This window comes from Podarcis gaigeae (genome assembly GCF_964106915.1).
Source record: "Podarcis gaigeae genome assembly, chromosome: 7".
Taxonomy (NCBI): domain Eukaryota; kingdom Metazoa; phylum Chordata; class Lepidosauria; order Squamata; family Lacertidae; genus Podarcis; species Podarcis gaigeae.
In genome coordinates, this window is record NC_139683.1 from 35129646 (window position 1) to 35150347 (window position 20702).

The window sequence follows — 20702 nt, forward strand, 5'->3', positions numbered from 1 at the left end:
TTCCTCACAAAGCAATGGGGGAAATTAAGTGAATCTATTTTACCCAACCTCAAATTGTTAAGGTTTCATTGCACGAAAACTACTGCAGCTATCCAGTGCAGTGAATTCATTTCCTCAGAAGTGGCAATGATGCCTGCTTATTTCTTTCAGTTATCCCTCTAAATAAAAATACTATTCTTTTTTGGGGGGGAGGGGGCGGTATCACATTTTAAAGGTGCCCAGCAGAGAAAACCTCTTAGAAATTCAGCTGGGGCTATCCGCTCAAGATGGATAATAGGTCTGCAAATTTCATTCATTTCTATCAAAACAGAAAAAGTTGAAACTATTTTTTAAAATTCCTCATGAATGTGAATGGAAGGAGCACAAAGCTTCATTTTTCTCCCAATCAGGTTTTGAATTCAGACCCTGAGCTCAGTTTTACAGCTTATGAATTGGTGTAAACAACAGCAGCATCATGTTGGTGTATAATAGTGTGTAAGCAGACTAAGTTTGTAAAGGGTGCTTTTGATCATTGAAACATTAGTTGAATTGGAGCATAGAGATATGAGTGTGTGGAATTTATAATTTTAAACTCAACCTATTGTATATTAAAATTCAAAAATGGTTATCTTGAGATATACAGTATGCTCAAACTTATGCACGTTAAACTTGTACACATTCAGCTTGCTTGGCAATGAAAAACGGGGTTGGGAAGAGGGCAGTTGTCCAGGAAAAAAGACTTTGGCAGTCCCGCCCTCCATTAAACCCAATGTGTTTTGATTATGTACAACTTTGACTTTAGATGCGATCTGCAGAACATATACCCTGCATAAGTTGTGGGCTTGCTGTATTTACCTTTTTATATGCTTTCCCATATTTCTCCACTTTCCTCTTCTTCCTCCTATTTGAGTGACTTATTTCATTTGGGCTGATGGTGTTTATTTTTAAAACAATAATGTGTTCTTTCCCTGTTTTCTCCAGTTTGCATGCTTCTTGTGTAGTACTTTTTCGCTTGGATACACCCCCAAATAATCAGTGCTGCTTTGGTGTTATTATGAACAGACACAGACTCATTATTTCATTCGTGTAGGTCTTTTAAAAACTTGTTCTAGAATGAATGGAAGAGAACTTTTCAAACCTTAGGTTCCGATAAAAAAACAGACTGACTGGTTTTTATCTCTGATCAGGATCATGGGATCTTTAAGTAGAGGTGAAAGATTTAAAATCCTGTGGAAATGTCAAGAAATCGCCTTGTAAAAAGAGAGCCTGGGGAAGATGAAAGGTTGTGTTCTTGTGAGAACAATGTGTCTTATTAGCAATGAAGAGTGCTGAAATTCACTTTTTAGTATGTCACAAGGAGCATGTGTAAGGTTTCCAAACTGCTGTGTACTATTTTTGATTAGCTAAAATTAATGTTTCATGTGTAAACTTGGTAGGGTGGGTAGGGTTATACTGTAAATTCTTCTTTTATTTTGGGAAGGATAAAAACAAAATGGATTTCAGAATTTGCTTTTCACACTATGAAGTGTAGCTGTCTTAGAGGATTTGATGTTCACCACATAATTAACGTTTTTATTCCACTGAAGGAAGCAGACGAAAGAACCTTAAATTTAACAAACTAGAACCATTATTAATAGTTCACAAACTGAAAACACAATAAAACCCACAGGGCAGTTTACAACATAAAACCACAAAATGAGAACACAAAATACATAATAAAAGCAAGAACAAAAATGTAAACAAACCCTTCCCACAAACACATTTAAAAGGCCATAGAATGTTAATGAACTAAATGCCTGGATATAGAGAAATGTTTTCGTCTGCCCCTAAAGATGAAGCTGCCAGGCGAGCCTTCTAGTAAGTAAACCTGTAGTGCAGACCATTGCAGAGGTGGAGAAACTCCAGCTGTGTTGGCTCTTCTTTGGTTTCTTTTTTACTAAAACCCCAAGCCAAGTACAAAAGATATATAGTTGAATTAAATAACATTGTGCCTCTGAGTCCATTCAAAGCCTAGGAATTCATTCCAGTACAAAACTGAACTGAGCTCATGGTCCTTCCACACAAAAGGCTTTCTTTTAGCTTTATTTCAGCACCATGATTTAGATGGGAAAGTTGTTTTGTTGAAATTGTTAAACAATTGGGAGTAAACAAAAAAAGATGATCTACTGCAAATCACCCTGAGATATCCTCATTCTGCCTTTTGTATGACACCTTTGAGTTAGTGAATTTAAGAAATTCTGTTTTTATTCTGAAGTCTGTATTTGTTTCATATTGGAGAATTATACAGTATAAGATAATTCCTTATACTGTAGTTACAGGTAGGTAGCTGTGTTGGTCTGCCGTATTCGAAACAAAATAAAAAAAATCCTTCCAGTAGCACCTTAGAGACCAACTAAGTTTGTTACTGGTATGAGCTTTCATGTGCACGCACAAAAGGTATCTGAAGAAGTGTGCATGCACACAAAAGCTCATACCAATAACAAACTTAGTTGGTCTCTAAGGTCCTACTGGAAGGATTTTTTTTATTTTGTTTCGACTACAGCGGACCAACCCGGCTACCTACCTGTAACTACAGTATAAGATTTTAGTTCAGAGAAAGCAAGAAATACCTTAGTTCCCTTTTCATTCTAGCTTTTTGGAGGGTGGCTTCTTCCCATGCTATTCAGGTAATGTGGGGCACCCCTTGTTCTGTGGGAATCCAGATCCTAGAAGAGAAGATTCTGGTGTTTGGGTAAGCCACAAAGTGATCTCCTGTAGGATGGGCTGGGGTTTCTCATACACTCTTGAGAGGCCCAGGAAGGAGGTGACTTGCAATGACTCTCATGACAGAGAGGGGGACAGAGTGTACTGGTAAAAGATGGAGCAGAACAGTTGTTTTCCTGACCAAATTGTCTCATAACTCCATGAATATTAGGAATGCTCTTTGTTGGGGAGTGGCTATAGTGCTTGTAAGAGACCATAGCAGGAACAAATAGTAAAATGAAAAGTACACTTTAGAAATAAGTTCTTTCTGCTTGGTGCAAATGAAACGGCATCTAGAGACTGGGAGCAGGTATGGGATTGTTAACTCACTTTCCTACCCACCTCTTTATGTGTTAGTTCCTCACTCCCATCCTCTCCATCTCAGTTTGCTTTTAATGTTTAGTGATGCTTAACTGTTTCAAATTTAACCTGTGCATAATCCTAAGATTCATTTCAGAACCAAACCTTCCCAGTGCATTTTACTTTTTGGTAGTGTTATGTCTGATGCAGATCTCAAGAATTTATTCACTATAATGCATCAAAACTATAATACATCAAATATACCACAGTAGTGATTTGCTAATTTAATCCGGACACTGATTTTAACAGGGGATTCGGTTTTGTAAATCCACGTTAACAGTTTAGTTGCAATTATATGATAATTGTGGTACAAGGATAGCCATTACAAGCCTAACAGGTTTTCCAATAGCTTTGGTGTGTTTGGAATTCAAGAGTTGGATCCTAAGATCCCCTCAATGAAGCTCCTTTTATGGAAAACAGGTTCCCAGCATCCTGTAACAGAAGGGGGACCATGCTTTTCACATTCCCTTCCTACACCTTTTTGCAGGTGCTTGCACTTTCTGGAACTGTGCTGTGAATCCTCCAGAATAGCAGGGAGAAGTACTGGTGGGGTGGGGGTGCTATAGTGAAAGGGAAATGGCAAAAAAGTCTCCTCCCTTCTGTTAGTGGTTGACTTTGATAGCTGTAACCCTAAATGTGCAGTACTGTTTTATGTTACCATGCTTCTATTTACAAATATGCTGAGGTTAGGGTTAGGTTAACCTGTGTGATCATGGTGCAGAACACAATGCTTGAACTGAATGCTGTTCTTATAGATCTATTTTTTAATGTTTTATAGATTCATCATGCATTTAAGGCTCTTTATTTTCCCCCTCAGCAAATTCTGAAATTGATGTTTCTGTGTCTGCAAGAAATATACGAAGGTTACTGAGTTTCCAGCGGTACTTGAGATCTTCCCGTTTCTTCCGTGGTATCACTCTTCCAAATTCTTCAAACATTTTAGATGATGATTATAATGGACAAGCTAAGGTCTGTTTTTGAAACTACCATATAACTTTGCCATGAAAAAAATATTGATGTGTGTTAAGATCTGTAAGAGACCATTTATTGCATGTACTAAATACTTTTGGACTTATATTTATCCTCCATAGAAGTAAATAAAGCAAAAATAAAAATGAGGGTATGAGAATAATCAATAGTAAGATTACTACAGTTGGTAACAGGAAATAGTTTGAATAGCTCAGAAAATTCATTCACTGTGATGGCAAGCGGAGTGTGTATTATTTTAGAAATTATAGTAGATACTGTACTAGACTTGGTCAAAATGTCTTAAAAGGCAATGAAGTATAAAACCTAATTGGATAACTAAGTCAAATGCTGAAACTTCATTATATGTCTGCATTTAGTTGTGTTATAATTGGCAATACCTTATTCAGTCTGCCTCTTTTTGTTCTCTAGAACTAACATTATTTCCTTCAGATATTCCCCCTTCTTTTTCACTTCATTAGTGGTTTTAGAAACTGAACTCCTCTTGAGTAAGAACAAATATTTCTAGATAATCATACATACATTAAACTGAAGTTTTCCTCTTTAGTATTGTTTGTAAGGGAGAAGTCATGTCTGCCAATCTCTAGAAAAAGTCTTAAATTATGGTCCAAAACCACTTGTTCCATTTTTCTTCCTGTCCTGGTATAGTTTGTGAATGTGCTTCAGGAGCGGCAGGTACAATATGATGCTGTACACATTCTGTGCATAAATATTTATATGTGGGTGGCGCTGTGGGTAAAACATCAGTGCCTAGGACTTGCCGATCGCATGGTCGGCAGTTCGAATCCCCGCGGCGGGGTGAGCTCCCGTCGTTCGGTCCCAGCTCCTGCCCACCTAGCAGTTCGAAAGCACCCCAAGTGCAAGTAGATAAATAGGTACCGCTTTATAGCGGGAAGGTAACGGCGTTTCCGTACGCTGCGCTGGTGCTGGCTCACCAGAGCAGCTTCGTCACGCTGGCCATGTGACCCGGAAGTGTCTCCGGACAGCGCTGGCTCCCGGCCTCTTAAGCGAGATGAGCACGCAACCCCAGAGTCTGACACGACTGGCCCGTACGGGCAGGAGTACCTTTACCTTTACCTTATATGTATATGTATATTGGGATGCGGGTGGTGCTGTGGTCTAAACCACTGAGCCTCTTGGGCTTGCCAATCAGAAGGTTGGCGGTTCAAATCCGCACAACAAGGTAATGCTCTGTCCCAGCCAGTGCAAGTAGATAAATAGGTACCACTGTGGCGGGAAGGTAAATGGCTTTTCCGTGCGCTCTGGTTTCCGTCAAGGTGTTCCGTTGCGCCAGAAGCGGTTTAGTCATGCTAAACATGACCTGGAAATCTGTCTGTGGACAAACGCCAGCTCCCTCTGCCTGAAAGCGAGATGAGCGCCGCAACCCCATAGTCACCTTTGACTGGACTTAACCATTCAGAGGTCCTTTACTTTTTTACCTCTACCTTACAAATATGTATAATGACTTGTGCACAAGTTTGGCCCTTGTTTCCACAAGGGGCTGCTTAAATCAGTCCTAGGGTATTGTTACTCTGTACAGTGGATTTGCCACATCTGGCACAATATAACTATTCTCTGTGATAGCTTATTTGTTCATGTGGATGAGAAGATTGAAGGAGGAGTGTGTAAACTGAACATTTTCGGAGCTCATGATGAAATCTTTTTAGTAAGCCAATATGTGCATGAGCTTCATGTACTCACACACAGCCCTCTTTGCTTCTCCCTTTATGTGAATTGAACAAGCCAGGAAGCCACAGTTAACCATACTTCCTGTTGAGAGCTATCTGGAAGCCAATTTTAAACCATGGGTTCATATTCTAGCTTGTCCTGTCCCCCAATGAAGGGAGGAGTGAAGTGGAAGCAAAAGGGCTACATGGGAGTGCATGAAGCTTTTGCATATCCCTGTTTATTAAACTGAGATTTGGCTATGTTTGGGTGATCAGTGTATCTTAAGGAAAGAGTGTTTATCGATGCTTTTTCCATAAAAGATAGTATTGTAACTTCCAGATGAGAGAACATTGTGGCTGTAAGAAGCCAGCTAGCTGCAACTTATGACCCATCAGTTGCAGAATGACAGTTTATGGGGTTTGTGAAACAGAAATAAGTGGTGTGGTTACAAATATGCTACTGATCACCTTTTACATCTTTGCTAGTTCATTTTCAGTATCCTGTCTTGATTTGTGGGGTGAAAGGAAGGTGAATCATATATGCAATGTATTCAGATAAGTGCTTTTAACTTATTTGAGAAACTTTCTTTTTGTTTTACTTTCAGTGTATGCTAGAAAAAGTTGGAAACTGGAATTTTGACATTTTCCTTTTTGACAGGTTAACGAATGGTAAGATTAGTGGGTTTTTTATATTACTCTTTAAGTCAGTTGTCCACTAAGCCAGTCCCTTTCTCCTACTTTGCATTGAAGAAAGTTCCTTTTTAAAGTTGTGAATGAGTGGCTGTTTCATGCAAACATTAAGTGTACATCCCAGACTCACTACTGATACTGCATTATTCAGATATGGATAGCCCATTTGACGTTGTTATTTTCAACAAAAATATGCTAATTCCTTACATTCAGTCCTTTATACCTTGATTACCACGTATCCTGTATGGACTTAAATTTGTAGTGTTGGGAATAAATTCTCTCTGAGAAAGAAATCCTGTGACTTAAACAACTTGAAACAGCCAGTATATTCAGTTTTAAATATCTGTTTTACACTATATATTTGAAATGGGCAATATTTATGTAGGGTATGGTTAGCATATTTTAAATTTTCTTCCTCTTAATGTAAAAAATATTACCATGTGTATTAAAACCCACTGAATTCTCATTGATTAGCTTTACAGAATGTAGTTGATTGTTAAATTTGACTACTTTTCCTGAGAAGCACTTGCTAGACACTTACGCTGTTTCTGTGAAATGAGATAAAGTTACGTTTTTTCAAGGAGATGGTACATTCCATGAAGTCTGAATTTTTAAAGTGGTTCTCGACCTTTATGAGTATGCATACCCCCTTTAAACCCCCCATTTATTTATTTTTACAGACTTTAAGATGCTTTAAGATTCCACCCCCCCCCCCCGCTCTTATTTGAGCATCCAGAGGCACAGATAGCATTGGGATGCTATATTAAAGCCCTTGGCAAAATCTTTCTTTGAAGGAACCTCTCCCTCCTTTAAACTAAAAATGTGTTACATTTCACAATTTTCATATTCATTTGAGTAGATTATCCAATACAGAAATTTCAATTATATGAGATCTGTGTTTTTATAAAATTCTGAAGAACTGACAAATGCTATTAAACTGATGGGTTCACTTTGCATTACCGAGAGAGATTTTTCTCAGTCCCAATTCATTGCTGATGGATCAGATGTTTTACACTGAAGTAAAAACACTAAATCTTAAAGCTTTAATTACTATTCTGCATAAGTAAAAAATAGAAACAAAATGTGATTGAAATTCTTAATCATTATGTTGAATGAAACCATGGTTGTTCTGTAGATCAGGAGGAATAATTATGGTAACTTGGCCTGTGATGGTAGTATACCACAGAGGTTTGCTAGTAATGTGGATAATAGAGATAATAGAATATTAGAATATATTAGAATATAGAAAACTAGTAAGTAAGATTTCTTGTAGTTGGTCTGGAAGCATGTGCTGTATGAATGACTTGCTTCGGGCCCATGTAATAGAGTACCTTAAAACATTTAGCCTGTCTACATTTTTGATGCTTCCCATTAAAGATGATTTTGTGTTTTTTGGTTTTTTTTAGGAAACAGTTTAGTCACCTTAACCTTCCACCTGTTTAATCTTCATGGACTTGTAGAGCACTTCCAACTAGATACAATGAAGCTCCGCCGATTTTTAGGTAAAAAATTTCAGAGGTTCACTTAAGTCAGTTTTGCAAAAATAGGTTACAACAGCCCATTTGCTACTTTAAATCATGCTGTCCAGCATGGAGAGCCCTAAGGAACTGGAGAGAAGAGAGAAAAGGGTGATAGACTCATGAAATGATGGGTATTGCTGTTACTGTCATGCTAGTTGCCAATTTATTTTGCAGGTTTTAAAGTGTTTCTGTTAAAAGTGGACACTCATCTTCTAAAGACTTTTTAAAAACCTCCTGTATACCGTTTACTAGTGGGTGGGAGGAAAGAATGTTGCATGACACAGGTGCTAGCCAGCAGTTGCCATGTGCCCCACCACATCCAACCATGCTTCAAAAAGCACTGCAAACCACAACAGATGTGCTTAACTGTATGGAAGCCTGCATTAAAATATTACTGAAAAATGAGAGGAACCCACATCTAAAATGCTTCCTTGGAGAAAGAAAGGTGACTCTTTTGCAACAATTGTGTTACAGCTGTGTTGTTTAGTAAACAATGTAAAACACTAGTCAATAAAGGTTTTTGTTTCAATGTTACATTTAGATCTGCATAAAAATTCATTTTGTATAATGGGATTTTCCTATTATAGAACAGCTTTATTCCATTCTGTACTTTGTTTTGGAAAATCAGTTAATGGAAACCTAAAGGATGAGAGAGAGAGAGAGCAAAGGAATTAGATAACTTTTGATAGTTCAAAATAAACAATCAAACTTGCCTTGATTACAGCAAATTCAAATTACTGTATTTTGAACCTGCATTTCTGAGGCAGCAATTGCCATTGTGCATCTACTACATGCTAAGTTAATATATAATGCAAGTACACATGGGTGTATGTATTTTGCTTTATAAAATGAAAAATGGAGATTAGCATGTTCTGTAATTCACATTTCACTAAATAGTGTAGTAAGGAGACAAACCTGCTTATTCTTGTGAGGGCAGTGGAGAAGCAGTTACTCCTAAAGAACAGGCTTTATTTTGTCCCAGATATGTTAGCTTTGGAAATAAATTGTCAAGGCTTAGCAATGGTAATGCCATCAAAGACCAGGCACTGTTTGTCAATTATTTGTTTGATGCATGCAATTATATTATATTCTTTATATAGCTAAAACCCTGTGAGTAAGGAAATCTTTATTTTCCCCTAAATTTCTTAAAGTTTAAAAAACTAATACGCTGGTCTGCTTCCTGTCCTAGTAACCTAATTCTTATTTTTTAAAATTAATATAAAACCACATGCCTGCCCAATTATTATTTTTTTTTTGTGGGGGGGGGGGGAGACTGGATTTGTTTGAAATCCTCTATGAAGAGAACTATTATTGAAGCCCAGTCCTACAGCTTATATCCTCATGGATAGTTTTGACATGTGTAAGCCTTTTGGGTTGGTATCCAGCTGAACAATTCTTCTAAAGCAAGGGCTTTTAGCTGTGCAATAGAACTTTCCCTCCCCCTCCCTGCATACTCTCTAAATCTGTTCTGTGGGGGTCGCACAACCCTCTGGAGCAGATTTACTGGTCATGTGGAAAATGGGAAGAGCAGGGAAGTTCTACTGCATAGCTAAAGTACTGGCAGAACTGTTTATAATTGGATACTGTTGTTTAGTAGTCAAAACACACACACACACAAATGAAGGTGGTTCTGCTTTAATAATATACTGGTCTGTTGAGTTGGAGGCACAACTGTATATGCCTTTGTTTATACTTTTAGTTGTGTCTGGAATGCTGCAATAGTAATATGGTTGAGTAGTGTAAGTTTCTTCTAAAATTTATAAGTTATGTAAAGTGTGAGTTTGATCCTCTATGTGAGCACCTGATAAGGGCAAATGCCTGGTTTACATGATTACTCCTCCACCATTTTTTGATGTGGGGGATATAATGTGCACTGGGACTTTATGGACAGATATTCTAGTGCATACAGCCTGATTTGCACTGAATATAATCTGCATGGTGGAAGGAGGATCATGGGCTCAGACTGCTGCTGGCTGAATGTGTGACCAAAGCTGTTTGGTTTTTCAACAGTAACTTATAAAATAAAAGTGCACAATGATATGAAAGGTAAATTAATGCAAGATTTCTTCTCATTTGTAGTAATGGTTCAAGAAGATTACCACAGTCACAACCCATACCACAATGCAGTTCATGCTGCTGATGTGACTCAGGCCATGCACTGTTTTTTAAAAGAACCTAAGGTAAAAATATCTCCTTAACAGTTTTCAGCAAAGAAGTTATACAGTTTCAAAAGCAGATTTCATGTGGCATAGGACCGGCCTTTTTAAAAAACAAATAAGTAAATACTAGTTTTGTGTAATAAAAATGTACACCTCCCTTACTGCTTTATTATTGGTCTTCCTACAGAGAACTCTGAATCCTATATTCTAGATAAAAGTATAAATAAATGAAAGAAGAATTTGATGCATTGAAAGATGAAATTCTGTGCATTTTTTAAAAGAACAGATTCAACCCAAGTTTGCTTGAAGTGTCAGTAGTGAATATTCATGTGGTCATGCTTTATATATTACAGCTTTCCCAGTCCCTGACTCCATGGGATACTCTTCTTGGCTTAATTGCAGCTGCCACTCATGATTTGGATCACCCAGGTGTTAATCAGCCTTTCCTTATTAAAACAAACCATTATTTAGCAACTTTATACAAGGTAAGTGAGGAAAAATATTTCTGTTCGGAAAAACATAACCAAGTGCAAAAATGCTTACTTGCTGGTAGTCACAAATTCTTGGTGGGATAAATTTTTAAAGGAGTGATTTAATTGTTTATAGCAGCTTTGGGGAATGGATTGGCTCCAAAAGTGGCCACACCTCTGGGAGCAATATTTGACTGGTGGAAAGGCCTAAATCTGCCAGAAAACATTGTGTCTTGTATTTGGTGTTGTTTCAGTTCAGCGCTGAATGCAAGCCATGCTGCTTTCAGCAGAAAATTTCCCCGCTTAGGAGCTGCAATTCCCACAAGGAATCAGTCCAGCCGGGGTTGCGTTTAGCATAATAATTAAATAGCACCAAATACAAGCTCTGCTGCCAAGGAACAGTTGGGATTGTGCTTTACGTGTCAATTACCTGATGCCATATGATTGACAGCTGGGCATGGCCAACCAGAAAAGGTGTACAAGCTAAATTGTCCAGCTTGGGGTGCCTATTGCACAACGATCTGAAGCTGAAGTTGGTTGGGGCAGACCTTCTGTGATTTAAGGTTGTTAACATCAAAGCTGGTGCCTGGGAGCATACTGGTAACCAGTGAAGCCCATAGAAGAGCTATGTAACGATGGTCTGAATGGAAAGCTTCTTCCAGCAGCCACATTCTGGAATCCAAAGGTGTAAACGAGAGAGCTGGGTAGCGTCTTCTGCATACTGATGATGCCGTATCCCAAAGCTCTGGGTAACCTCCCAGTGATTTCATGTAGATGTTGAAAAAACAAGGGAGATGAAATTAAACTTTGTGCCACCCATAGGCCCCTGCACCACATGCTGGAACTTTCCCCTACGGTAGGACTGGAGCCATTTTGAACCACAATATTGCCTAGTCCCAAGTTGGAGAGAGAATTTTGAAGGATGTGATCATGGATGACACTGAAAGCCACAGAGACAACCAGGAGAGATTGTACTCCCCCTGTCTATCCCCTAGTGAAGTATTGACATAAAGGATTGTTCATTCATGAAAATACAATTCAGAATTCAATGAATATTTGATAACCATAATTCTCTATCTTCCTCTTCCCCTTTTTTTCAGAATACCTCAGTATTGGAAAATCACCACTGGAGATCTGCAGTGGGATTGTTGAGAGAATCTGGATTATTTGCACATATGTCACTAGAAAACAGGTATGTGTCAGATTTGCAGTATCACATGCATCTATAGAAAATATATTGCAGAACATTTTAAATGGATGTGAAATGGAAGTAAAAACACATTTCCAAATAATATAATTTACTGCAGCTTCATATGATGAAGGCAATTGTATCCCATCCACCCCAATCAAAACAAAACAAATCTTGATGCCTAACTTGCTACACTTGTAAAGTGTACACTTTTCATGTTTATCACAATAATTTTGAGTGATATGAAGACTTTGTTAAATTATTAAACTGTTGCACTGGGTCTTAGTTTGTTAACAAAACTGTATTTTATAGTAATTTAATCAAGGTTGGCCTGAATTTTGTGTAAAGTTAACAAAGACTGTTTAAATGTTGGTCACTTATCTCATTCTTCTTTCTGTGTATCTCCAATTTAAGGCAGCTGATGGAAAGCCAGATAGGAGCACTGATACTTGCCACTGATATCAGTCGGCAAAATGAATATCTATCCCTATTTCGCAGTCATTTGGACAAGGAAGATTTATGCTTAACAGAGGAAAATCATCGTCATCTCATTCTTCAGGTAATTGTTTGGTCCCTAAATAGAAAAGTAGTACAACTGTTCAGTAACAACTGCTTTGCCGTCTACTTTACGAAATAATTTTTGGTTGATGCACTTAGGCTTGAAGATGACCTTCTGTGTTCTCTGATGGCATAGTTCTAACAAAAATAGTTTTCTAGTACAGAAAACTTGGATATTCCATTTGCCAGCAAAATGGTTGCAACTCAGTAGCAAATGTTTATCTTACTCTGTTCACTACAATCTTAAAACAATTGAAATTATTTTTTTAAAAAGATAATTCTTTAACACTTTAAAATCCTGTTAATTATCTAAGTGATCTTGCTGTTTTTGCAGAATGTTTGGAAGTGAGAGTAGCTTTTTTTAACTGAGCACTTAGGAAAAATGCTAGCTACCTGCTTTTCTTACTATTTTACCTGTACAAGTAAAACAATTAAATTGCTTTCCACAGCCTCCAGCCCCAGTGGCTACAGGCCTAAAATAACTCCTTAGGAATCAGTCCCCTGTGCTCATTAACATGGAAGTAAGCACCATTGAACACAAGTGGGACTTGTGCGTCTAAAGCATGCCATAATCAGGCCGGATTAAGATTCATTGAAGCTTTGGAGGTATGCTAATTTGAGTGAGAGAAAGCTGAAAAACATTGCCATTTATAGTACAGAAATGCGTTGTTCTGATTAAAGGAACCACAATTTTGTTGCCTCCAAACATTAAATCCCCATTTGCAGCCATTTTATACTTCCTTATATGTATTCATAGCAGCCTTGTAGTTAGGCTAGGCTGGGAGTTGGTAAGTGGCCCAAACCAAGATGCGGTCAAAAACAAGGATGAGAAGGGGGCCCTATTCTGGGCATTTCAACCCTCAACCACCTTAATCCAGTCTTGCTTCTGAAACTTTTCCAAACAAGAAAGCAGTAGCATAAGAATGTAAGAAGAGCCCTGCTGGATCAGGCCACAGTCCCATCTAATCTGTTCTGCTCTCACCATGACCAACCTGATGCCTATGGGAAACCACATGCTGGACCTGAATGCAACAGTATTTCCCCCTTTGTGATTCCCAGCACTGGTATTTAGAGGCATACTGTCTCCAATAGTGGAGTCATCACGGTTGGGAGTCACTGATAGGCTTAGCCTCCATAAATCTGTCTAATCCGTTTTTAAAGCCATCCATGTAAATGGCCATCACGGCTTCTTGTGGGAGCGAATTCCATAGTTTAACAATCCGTACCCAAAACAGTGTGCTCTGCTGCCCTGGGCTCCTTTTGGAGGAAGGGTGGGATACAAATTTTAAAAAGAAATAAAAGTAACATTGCATTAATTTACAGGGAGGCATTCGTAAATGGTAAAGGATGAAGTGCAGTGTATTGATGAAGGATCTTTCATGATAACCAGACATAGCCATATTAAATTGATATTGCTTGCTATCAGACTTCTTTATTGGTGCTATGGAAGATGAATGTTTTCATAATTTTCCAAGATTGCACTGATGTTTCTGGGAGAGGTTAACTCATATATGTTCAAACATATTTCCTTCCCAAAACACACCGCTTGTTCAGCTAAGTTACATTGGATTTAGTGATAGCGATCCACATGTGTGCTGCATTGTAGCCCCCTTTGTTACTCAGTTTCACTTGTCCATTACATATTGTTAAGGATTTTAAAAGAAGCTGACTTAGAAGTCACAGAATCAAGGAGTTGGAAGGGACTGTCAGGGTCATCTAGTCAGCCTCCCGCAATGCAGGAATCCTGCTCACAGTCATCCCTGGGTGGCCTAAACCACCAACCTTCTTTTTAACAGCCAGATGTACTGACCCATTGTGCCATGTGACACTTTGCATCATCTGAAGTTGCAACACTTAAGTGTGTAGTTGTTAGCAGGCCACAATATCTTGCATAATATGTTGATGGTTTGTCATATTTACTAGATGGCTTTGAAATGTGCTGATATTTGCAACCCCTGCCGGACTTGGGAATTAAGCAAGCAGTGGAGTGAAAAAGTAACAGAAGAATTCTTTCATCAAGGCAAGTAGCGAAAAGTGATTTCATTATGGAACGTGAAACAAAATGATAAAAGAATTGTAGTGAAGCATGGCTCTTACAGAAAATAGAAAATTTTATTATTTGCAATGAATGCACCTTGAATGGTTTCCTCAGACCATTTTTACTGTATAGATTGCAGCTTCGTAGAACACTTGACATTTCTGTTTACCTAACTTTAACTGGATGAGAAGCTATTTCACAGTAATAAAGGCTTTACTTTCACCTGCTGCTTCAGTCCAAAGCCACATGTATTGAGAAAAAAGCTGAATTTATCTCTGTAGAATTGCTTGATGATTAAAAATTATTTAGGGCTGTGCAATGCAAGTTAAAAGGTTGGACACACCGTTTTGTGTACATGGATTTAAGTTGTCAGTGCAATTGAGACGAATTGCAGTTAGGTTTCTGGAATCTTGCACTTTTTGAAATTGTATATAAAATCTTTTAACTGTGCAGATCTTCACTGGTATTGCATTAACTAACTTGGGCTTGCTGATCGAAAGGTCGGCGGTTTGAATCCCTGTAACGGGGTGAGGTGAGCTCCCATTTTTCGTTCCCAGCTCCTGCCAACCTAGCAGTTCGAAAGCATATAGTGCAAGTAGATAAATAGGTACCTCTCCAGCAGGAAGGTAAACAGTGTTTCTGTGCGCTGCTCTGGTTTCGCCGGAAGTGGCTTAGTCATGCTGGCCACATGACCCAGAAAAACTGTCTGCGGAAGTGGACAAACGCCAGCTCCCTTGGCCTGTAAAGCGAGATGAGCGCCGCAACCCCAGAGTTGTTTGCGACTGGACTTAATTGTCAGGGGTTCCTTTACCTTTACCTTTAAGCTATTAATGATATTGATAGCAACCAATGCCTACTCATTAGCTCAGCTTTTGAGTACAATATACTGTTACTGGATCATTATCACTTCTCACAAGCAGCGATTTTCCTTCAAGTAGCAATCAAAGGTTGGTTAAGTCTTGTCACTTTTCTCACTTAGGATTTTTTGTTTTTGAAATGCATTTATGTATTTCAACAATATGGTTTTTAGGCAGGGAGTTGAAGATTTTGAACCTGAAGCAGCTAACTTGGCCCTGTGGTTTGGATCTACAGCCTGAAAGTTCACCTACAAACTTTCCGCAAAACATTCTTGTATGATAGATTATTACAATAGTGATAATTATGGCATGCTACAGGTCTTGTGAAGTAGTTCAACTCGTGATGTATTTCTTAATGGAAAAATTCATAATGGAAAACATGCTACTGATCTTTCAAGTTACATTTGCTCATTGAGAGATAAATGGGTAATTTTCTTGCTGGTTAATTCCATATCCAACTTTTTTACCTCATATTATCCAATTTTCTCAATATTTTGTACACTTGTTGAATGATAAAAAACTACCGTATTTTTCGCTCTATAGGACGCACCAGATGATAAGACGCACCTAGTTTTGGGGGGAGGAAAACAAGAAAAAAAATATTCTGAATCCTAGAAGCCAGAACAGCAAGAGGGATCTGGCTTCTGGGATAGCCTCTTGCTGTTCTGGCTTCTAGGATAGCTGCACGCAGCCTCTCCCAGGCAAGTGGAGACTTAATCCCCTGCCCGGGAGAGGCTGCACGCGGGTAAGCTGCCCTCTGTCCCTTCCCCTCACCTTCCGCAAGATCCACGTGAAGCCTCTGCAGGGCAGTGGGGAGCCTTCATCCCGCTGCCCTGCGGAGGCTTTGCGCAGCTAAGCCAGAAGCTAAAACAGCGAGAGGGAGCGTTGCATAGCCTGCATTCGCTCCATAAGACGCACACACATTTCCCCTTACTTTTTAGGAGGCAAAAAGTGCGTCTTATAGAGCGAAAAATACGGTAAGTTTAAATCTAAATTTTAGCATTTTATCTCATCTTGTTGCTCAGCCCAGCATTGAGATAAGTCAAAACTAAAAACACCAATCTCTTCAGAACCTCATGGGCTTTAATATATGTCACAAGAGGGACTTACTTTAAATTTTAAATTGAAGTTACAAAACTTAAAATTTTAAAAAGAATAGATACGATTAAAAAAATTGAAAAAAATGTATTATTTAATATTTCTAAGAACTACCTGCAAAATTTCATCTTGGGATCTCAATGGGATCACATTGAAAAAAATATTTTGTATATACGTGGGTTCTTTTGTATATACGTGGGCTTTATTGGGTTCTGTTTAGGATAAATGGGTCTTCTTGGAGTAAAACATAACAGAAGAAACAAGACTTCAAACTATAATATCAATTAATTCAGGCAGTTCTTTAGAAAGTTATGCAATTAAAAGATATCTGAAAAGCTACTCAGGGTTTTCTTTTAAAAACGTGTTCCAAAGTAGAGTGACAGCTTGTTGCATTATAGAATTAATGTTTAGAAAGAATTATTGTTAGTACTTCATTTCATGAGCATTACAACAAAATGCTAGATCATATATGCTAGATCATTTATATTTGTAAACAGTTATGAAGCTAGTGTTCAAATGATAAAGCTGTAGTTTTAAATACGGCAGCTATATTAAACAACTGAAGTTACATTTCTTAGATCTGTCTGGTATCTGTTAACATTAATAATAGTTAAATGAAAAACCTTAACACTTTAAGTTTTGTTGAATTGTAGAAAGCGGCTTATTAAATTAGTATTCTGTTTGTAGGAGATGTTGAGAAAAAATACTGCTTGGGCGTGAGTCCACTGTGTGATCGACAGACAGAAACCATTGCCAACATCCAGATTGGTAACTACAGATCTATGTGATAAGTTACTATAGTTTCCATTAATATATAATATAGGGAAGATAAACTGTGTGATGTTTAGTTTTAAAAGTCTTTTGACAGTTTTTAAGAGAACATTTTGGGTGGTATTCAGCTTAGTTTTACTCAGTGTAGACCCACTGAAATGATGAACATGTCCAAGTTAGGTCTATTAATTTCAGTTAACTACTGTTGAGTTAAGTTTAGCGAATGCTACCCTATGTTTTGTTGTTATTGAAATTTTCATTTCCATGAAATAGGAAGTGTATAGAGAGAGTTTTCTGTTTTCTCATCTGGCATTTATATTTCTTTGCCTGGATAAATTCTGACAGCTGCTTGTGAAGAGGCTTTAATTGTGACTTTAGGTCAAATTCAATTTTGTGGCAAATTATTTATTTTAAATAGGGTGCTTGTTTTCTACTGGGCTACTTATGAATCGCCCTGAGATTCATGGATGAAGGACGGTATACAAATTTATTATTTTTACTATTTTTAAAAGATGGAAATTTAAACAACATTGGCAGTATTCAACAAAAGAGTTGTGCTACTGCAAGTGGTGCCCCCTCTGCCCTCCCAGATCTGCTCAAGAGGGTTTGGGGGAATCCACAGAACAGATTCAGGAACTGCACAGTGGTGGGAGGAAATGTTCCATTTGCTTAATGCTGTGTTTCCAGAGTTGGAAATTTGGTTTGAAGTGTGTTTTTTAATTCTGTGTTGTAGGCAAACTATGGTCAGCATGTCTTATTTGGACATCACAGCAAACCATGGAGACTTGCATGCACAGCTCCTTTCCGCACATCCTGGTTTGATGTGGAGGAAGGAGTTGCTATGCACACAAGTCTCCAGCATGTTTGGTCTCAAGCAATTGAAAGCTAGTAACAAAAAGAAGCAGCTTTTAAATTTCTTGACCAGTATTTACCCATAAAGTCCCTTACTTGGTTCATGACTGCACTACCACATGTTTCCTGTCATAGCAGCAAATTCCACTGTCGAACAGCTCTTACTGTCAGGAAGTTCTTCCTAATGTTTAGGTGGAATCTTCTTTCTTGTAGTTTGGATCCATTGCTCCGTGTCCGCTTCTCTGGAGCAGCAGAAAACAACCTTTCTCCCTCCTCTATGTGACATCCTTTTATATATTTGACTACATGGCTATCATATCACCCCTTAACCTCCTCTTCTCCAGGCTAAGTACAGGAAGATAAAACACAGTAAACTCATTCAAATAACTCTTAATATTGAAATGTTACATGGAAAACACACAGTCTCTTGTTTCTAGGGTTCTAATTCCAAGGTGTTTTTTCTCATTAGGTTTTATGACCTATTTGGTGGAACCATTATTCACAGAGTGGGCTCGTTTCTCAAACACCAGACTATCTCAAACAATGCTTGGTCATTTGGGATTGAATAAAGCTAGCTGGAAGGGTGTGCAGAGAGAACAATCCAGCAGCGGTGACGATACTGATCCTGCATTTGAGGAAATGGACTCTGATGTTATACCTCAGGAACACCGACTATCCTGACCCCAGGATCTGCTTAACAAAAACTGCCTCTTGCCTGGTATCTGTGGAACAGGGTTTGAGGATAAATTTTGTCTGACTGCCAAGGTTTCAGTGTAAACAATGCCAGCATTATTTATTTCCAAGTTTTTCCTTTGATAAATCATTTGAACCCAGTTTTCAGTTACAAGACCTGAACATAGAGCAATATGCATATGCCTTGTTTGGCTTCTGCATGGATCCTTGAATATGCAAACCAGAGGAGTGGTTGAAGCTTGACCGAGAGGAAAGTACGAGAAAATATTGTTACGTGCCACATCGCTTTGTTTTTATGTTTTTTTAAAAAAATTGAAATCAGGCCTTCAAAGTTGCCACATGACATGGTGGATGATTCCTTCTCTTGGAATTTAACAAGACTCATTCAGTCCTTGTCCAAAATGTGGAAGAGTGAAGTGACCCTACTTGGATGCCTCTGGCAAGAACTGATGTTTACAAATGTACTTGGAAACTATAGGTTCTAAATTAATCTTTCTGCATGGCTGTGAAGGAACCACTGATTTTTTTAAAAAGGAAAACAAAGAGATCAAATATGAAACTGCAGCTCATTTTCCTGCTAGTAAAAAAGAAAGTATCCCATTTGTCATAATTTTGGCTGTGCATTGGAAAGAGCATTTTTTTACATAAAGCACAGCCAAGCTTTTACTCCAGTGCAGAATGGGAATGCAGTTACAGCGGGCAGAAATACTTCTGGATTTTGGGAGGGGATGTGGGATGGTATAGAGGAGGAGGAGAAGAGTCTTCATTGTGTTAAGATTCTGCCGTGGAAACATTTGCATGTTGTTTTCACTATTGTACACTTGAACTGCACATGCAAGGGAAAACAGGTGGAATGATTATGAACACCAGAAACAGCTCAGGGTATTTGCCAATCTGAAATAAAGTGGGATGGGAAGTGTGTCCTTCAGAACAAGGGTACAAATGCCCCTTTCGCTGCAGTGTGTGTGTATGTTTGTGTGTATACGTGTGTGTATATGTGTGTGTGTGTGTGTGTGAGTGTGAGTGAGAGAGAGTGAATACTTGGGGATGGGGGTGGGTTGGGGAGGAAGGGAACAATAGGAAGGATTTGAAAGGCAATGTTTTTTTATTTATTCTTTTTAGAATGTGACATTTTCATGAGCAGCCACAGGGGGGAAAGGAACAGGTTGCTACAGCTGCCTTAAACTATGCACAAAGCTAAGTGACCAAATTTTGTTGTTGATTGAAAAAGTGCATTGTTTACTTATTCCTCCCTCTACTGAAATGCTCCCCATTATGGGGTTTTTTGATGTGAAAAGGAGAAAATGTTTTTAAGGACAAATTTTAAGGACTAATTTTTAATCTTCAAGCATTCCTTTTTTGTAATTTGTTTTTTACATTGTTTTAAGTACTGTAAGCACAACTGTAATCTATTTTGAGGAATTGGTGCTTTCTTTTTGTTCATTTGTATTTCCCTTGTTACTGTAAAGACTGTTTATTCCATTCTGTTTACAGTTTGCAACAGCCATTTTTGGGAGAGAGCTTCAGTGTAAAGCCATTTGTAAAAGGCTTTGCCATACTCATTTTAATGTGCCTGTTGCTGTTAACTTTTGATTAATAATAAAAAACTTTTCACATTATCTCCTGAGTCCAGCCTTAGAAAAGTAGCTGAAACCACCTTAATCGCATATTCCTCCTTTGTAGCTCCTTTGAGACTTGTTTAAACAGGTCATTACAGTGTTTCAAACTGACTTTGATCATAAAATTGAGAAGGCATAGGAAGGAAACAAGTCTTTTAGGTTGTAATCCTAAAAAGTAAGCCACATTGAACCCAAAGGGGCTGGCTTTTGAGTAAAAATATATAGAATTGCACTGTCAATTGCACTTCCTATTTTTCTTCAGTTTAGTTACAATTGAATTTCATGGATTCAGATAGACCAGGGGCCACCAGACTTTTTAGACAAGTGCGAACATTTTGAATTTTGAATGCTGGCACCACCAAGCACAAAATGGCTGCTGGGTGGTGGGGCATACCACAAAATTAGAGTGCTGTCATAGCATAGTTTTGAACCTAGCAGTTCAAAAGCACACCA

The 20702-nt window shown here is 38.2% G+C and overlaps 1 protein-coding gene across 4 annotated transcripts in view; it reads left to right on the top strand.

Annotated features, from left to right (window-relative positions):
- PDE7A (phosphodiesterase 7A) overlaps nucleotides 1-20249 on the top strand; it is a 52887-nt gene extending 32638 nt beyond the window's left edge. For 2 of the 4 annotated variants that reach the window (XM_083747900.1, XM_083747899.1), the window contains 10 exons: nucleotides 3899-4050; nucleotides 6341-6404; nucleotides 7832-7927; nucleotides 10025-10125; nucleotides 10458-10589; nucleotides 11675-11766; nucleotides 12178-12322; nucleotides 14245-14341; nucleotides 17002-17082; nucleotides 18407-20249. In XM_083747900.1, coding sequence (XP_083604026.1) covers nucleotides 3899-4050; nucleotides 6341-6404; nucleotides 7832-7927; nucleotides 10025-10125; nucleotides 10458-10589; nucleotides 11675-11766; nucleotides 12178-12322; nucleotides 14245-14341; nucleotides 17002-17082; nucleotides 18407-18618 — 1172 coding nt within the window. In that variant the 3' untranslated portion in view covers nucleotides 18619-20249. Of the gene's footprint in view, nucleotides 1-1130; nucleotides 1262-3898; nucleotides 4051-6340; nucleotides 6405-7831; nucleotides 7928-10024; nucleotides 10126-10457; nucleotides 10590-11674; nucleotides 11767-12177; nucleotides 12323-14244; nucleotides 14342-17001; nucleotides 17083-18406 lie in introns of those variants that run through there. The other 2 variants (XM_083747902.1, XM_083747901.1) reach the window with 2 other exon arrangements.
- Nucleotides 20250-20702: the final 453 nt, after the last annotated feature.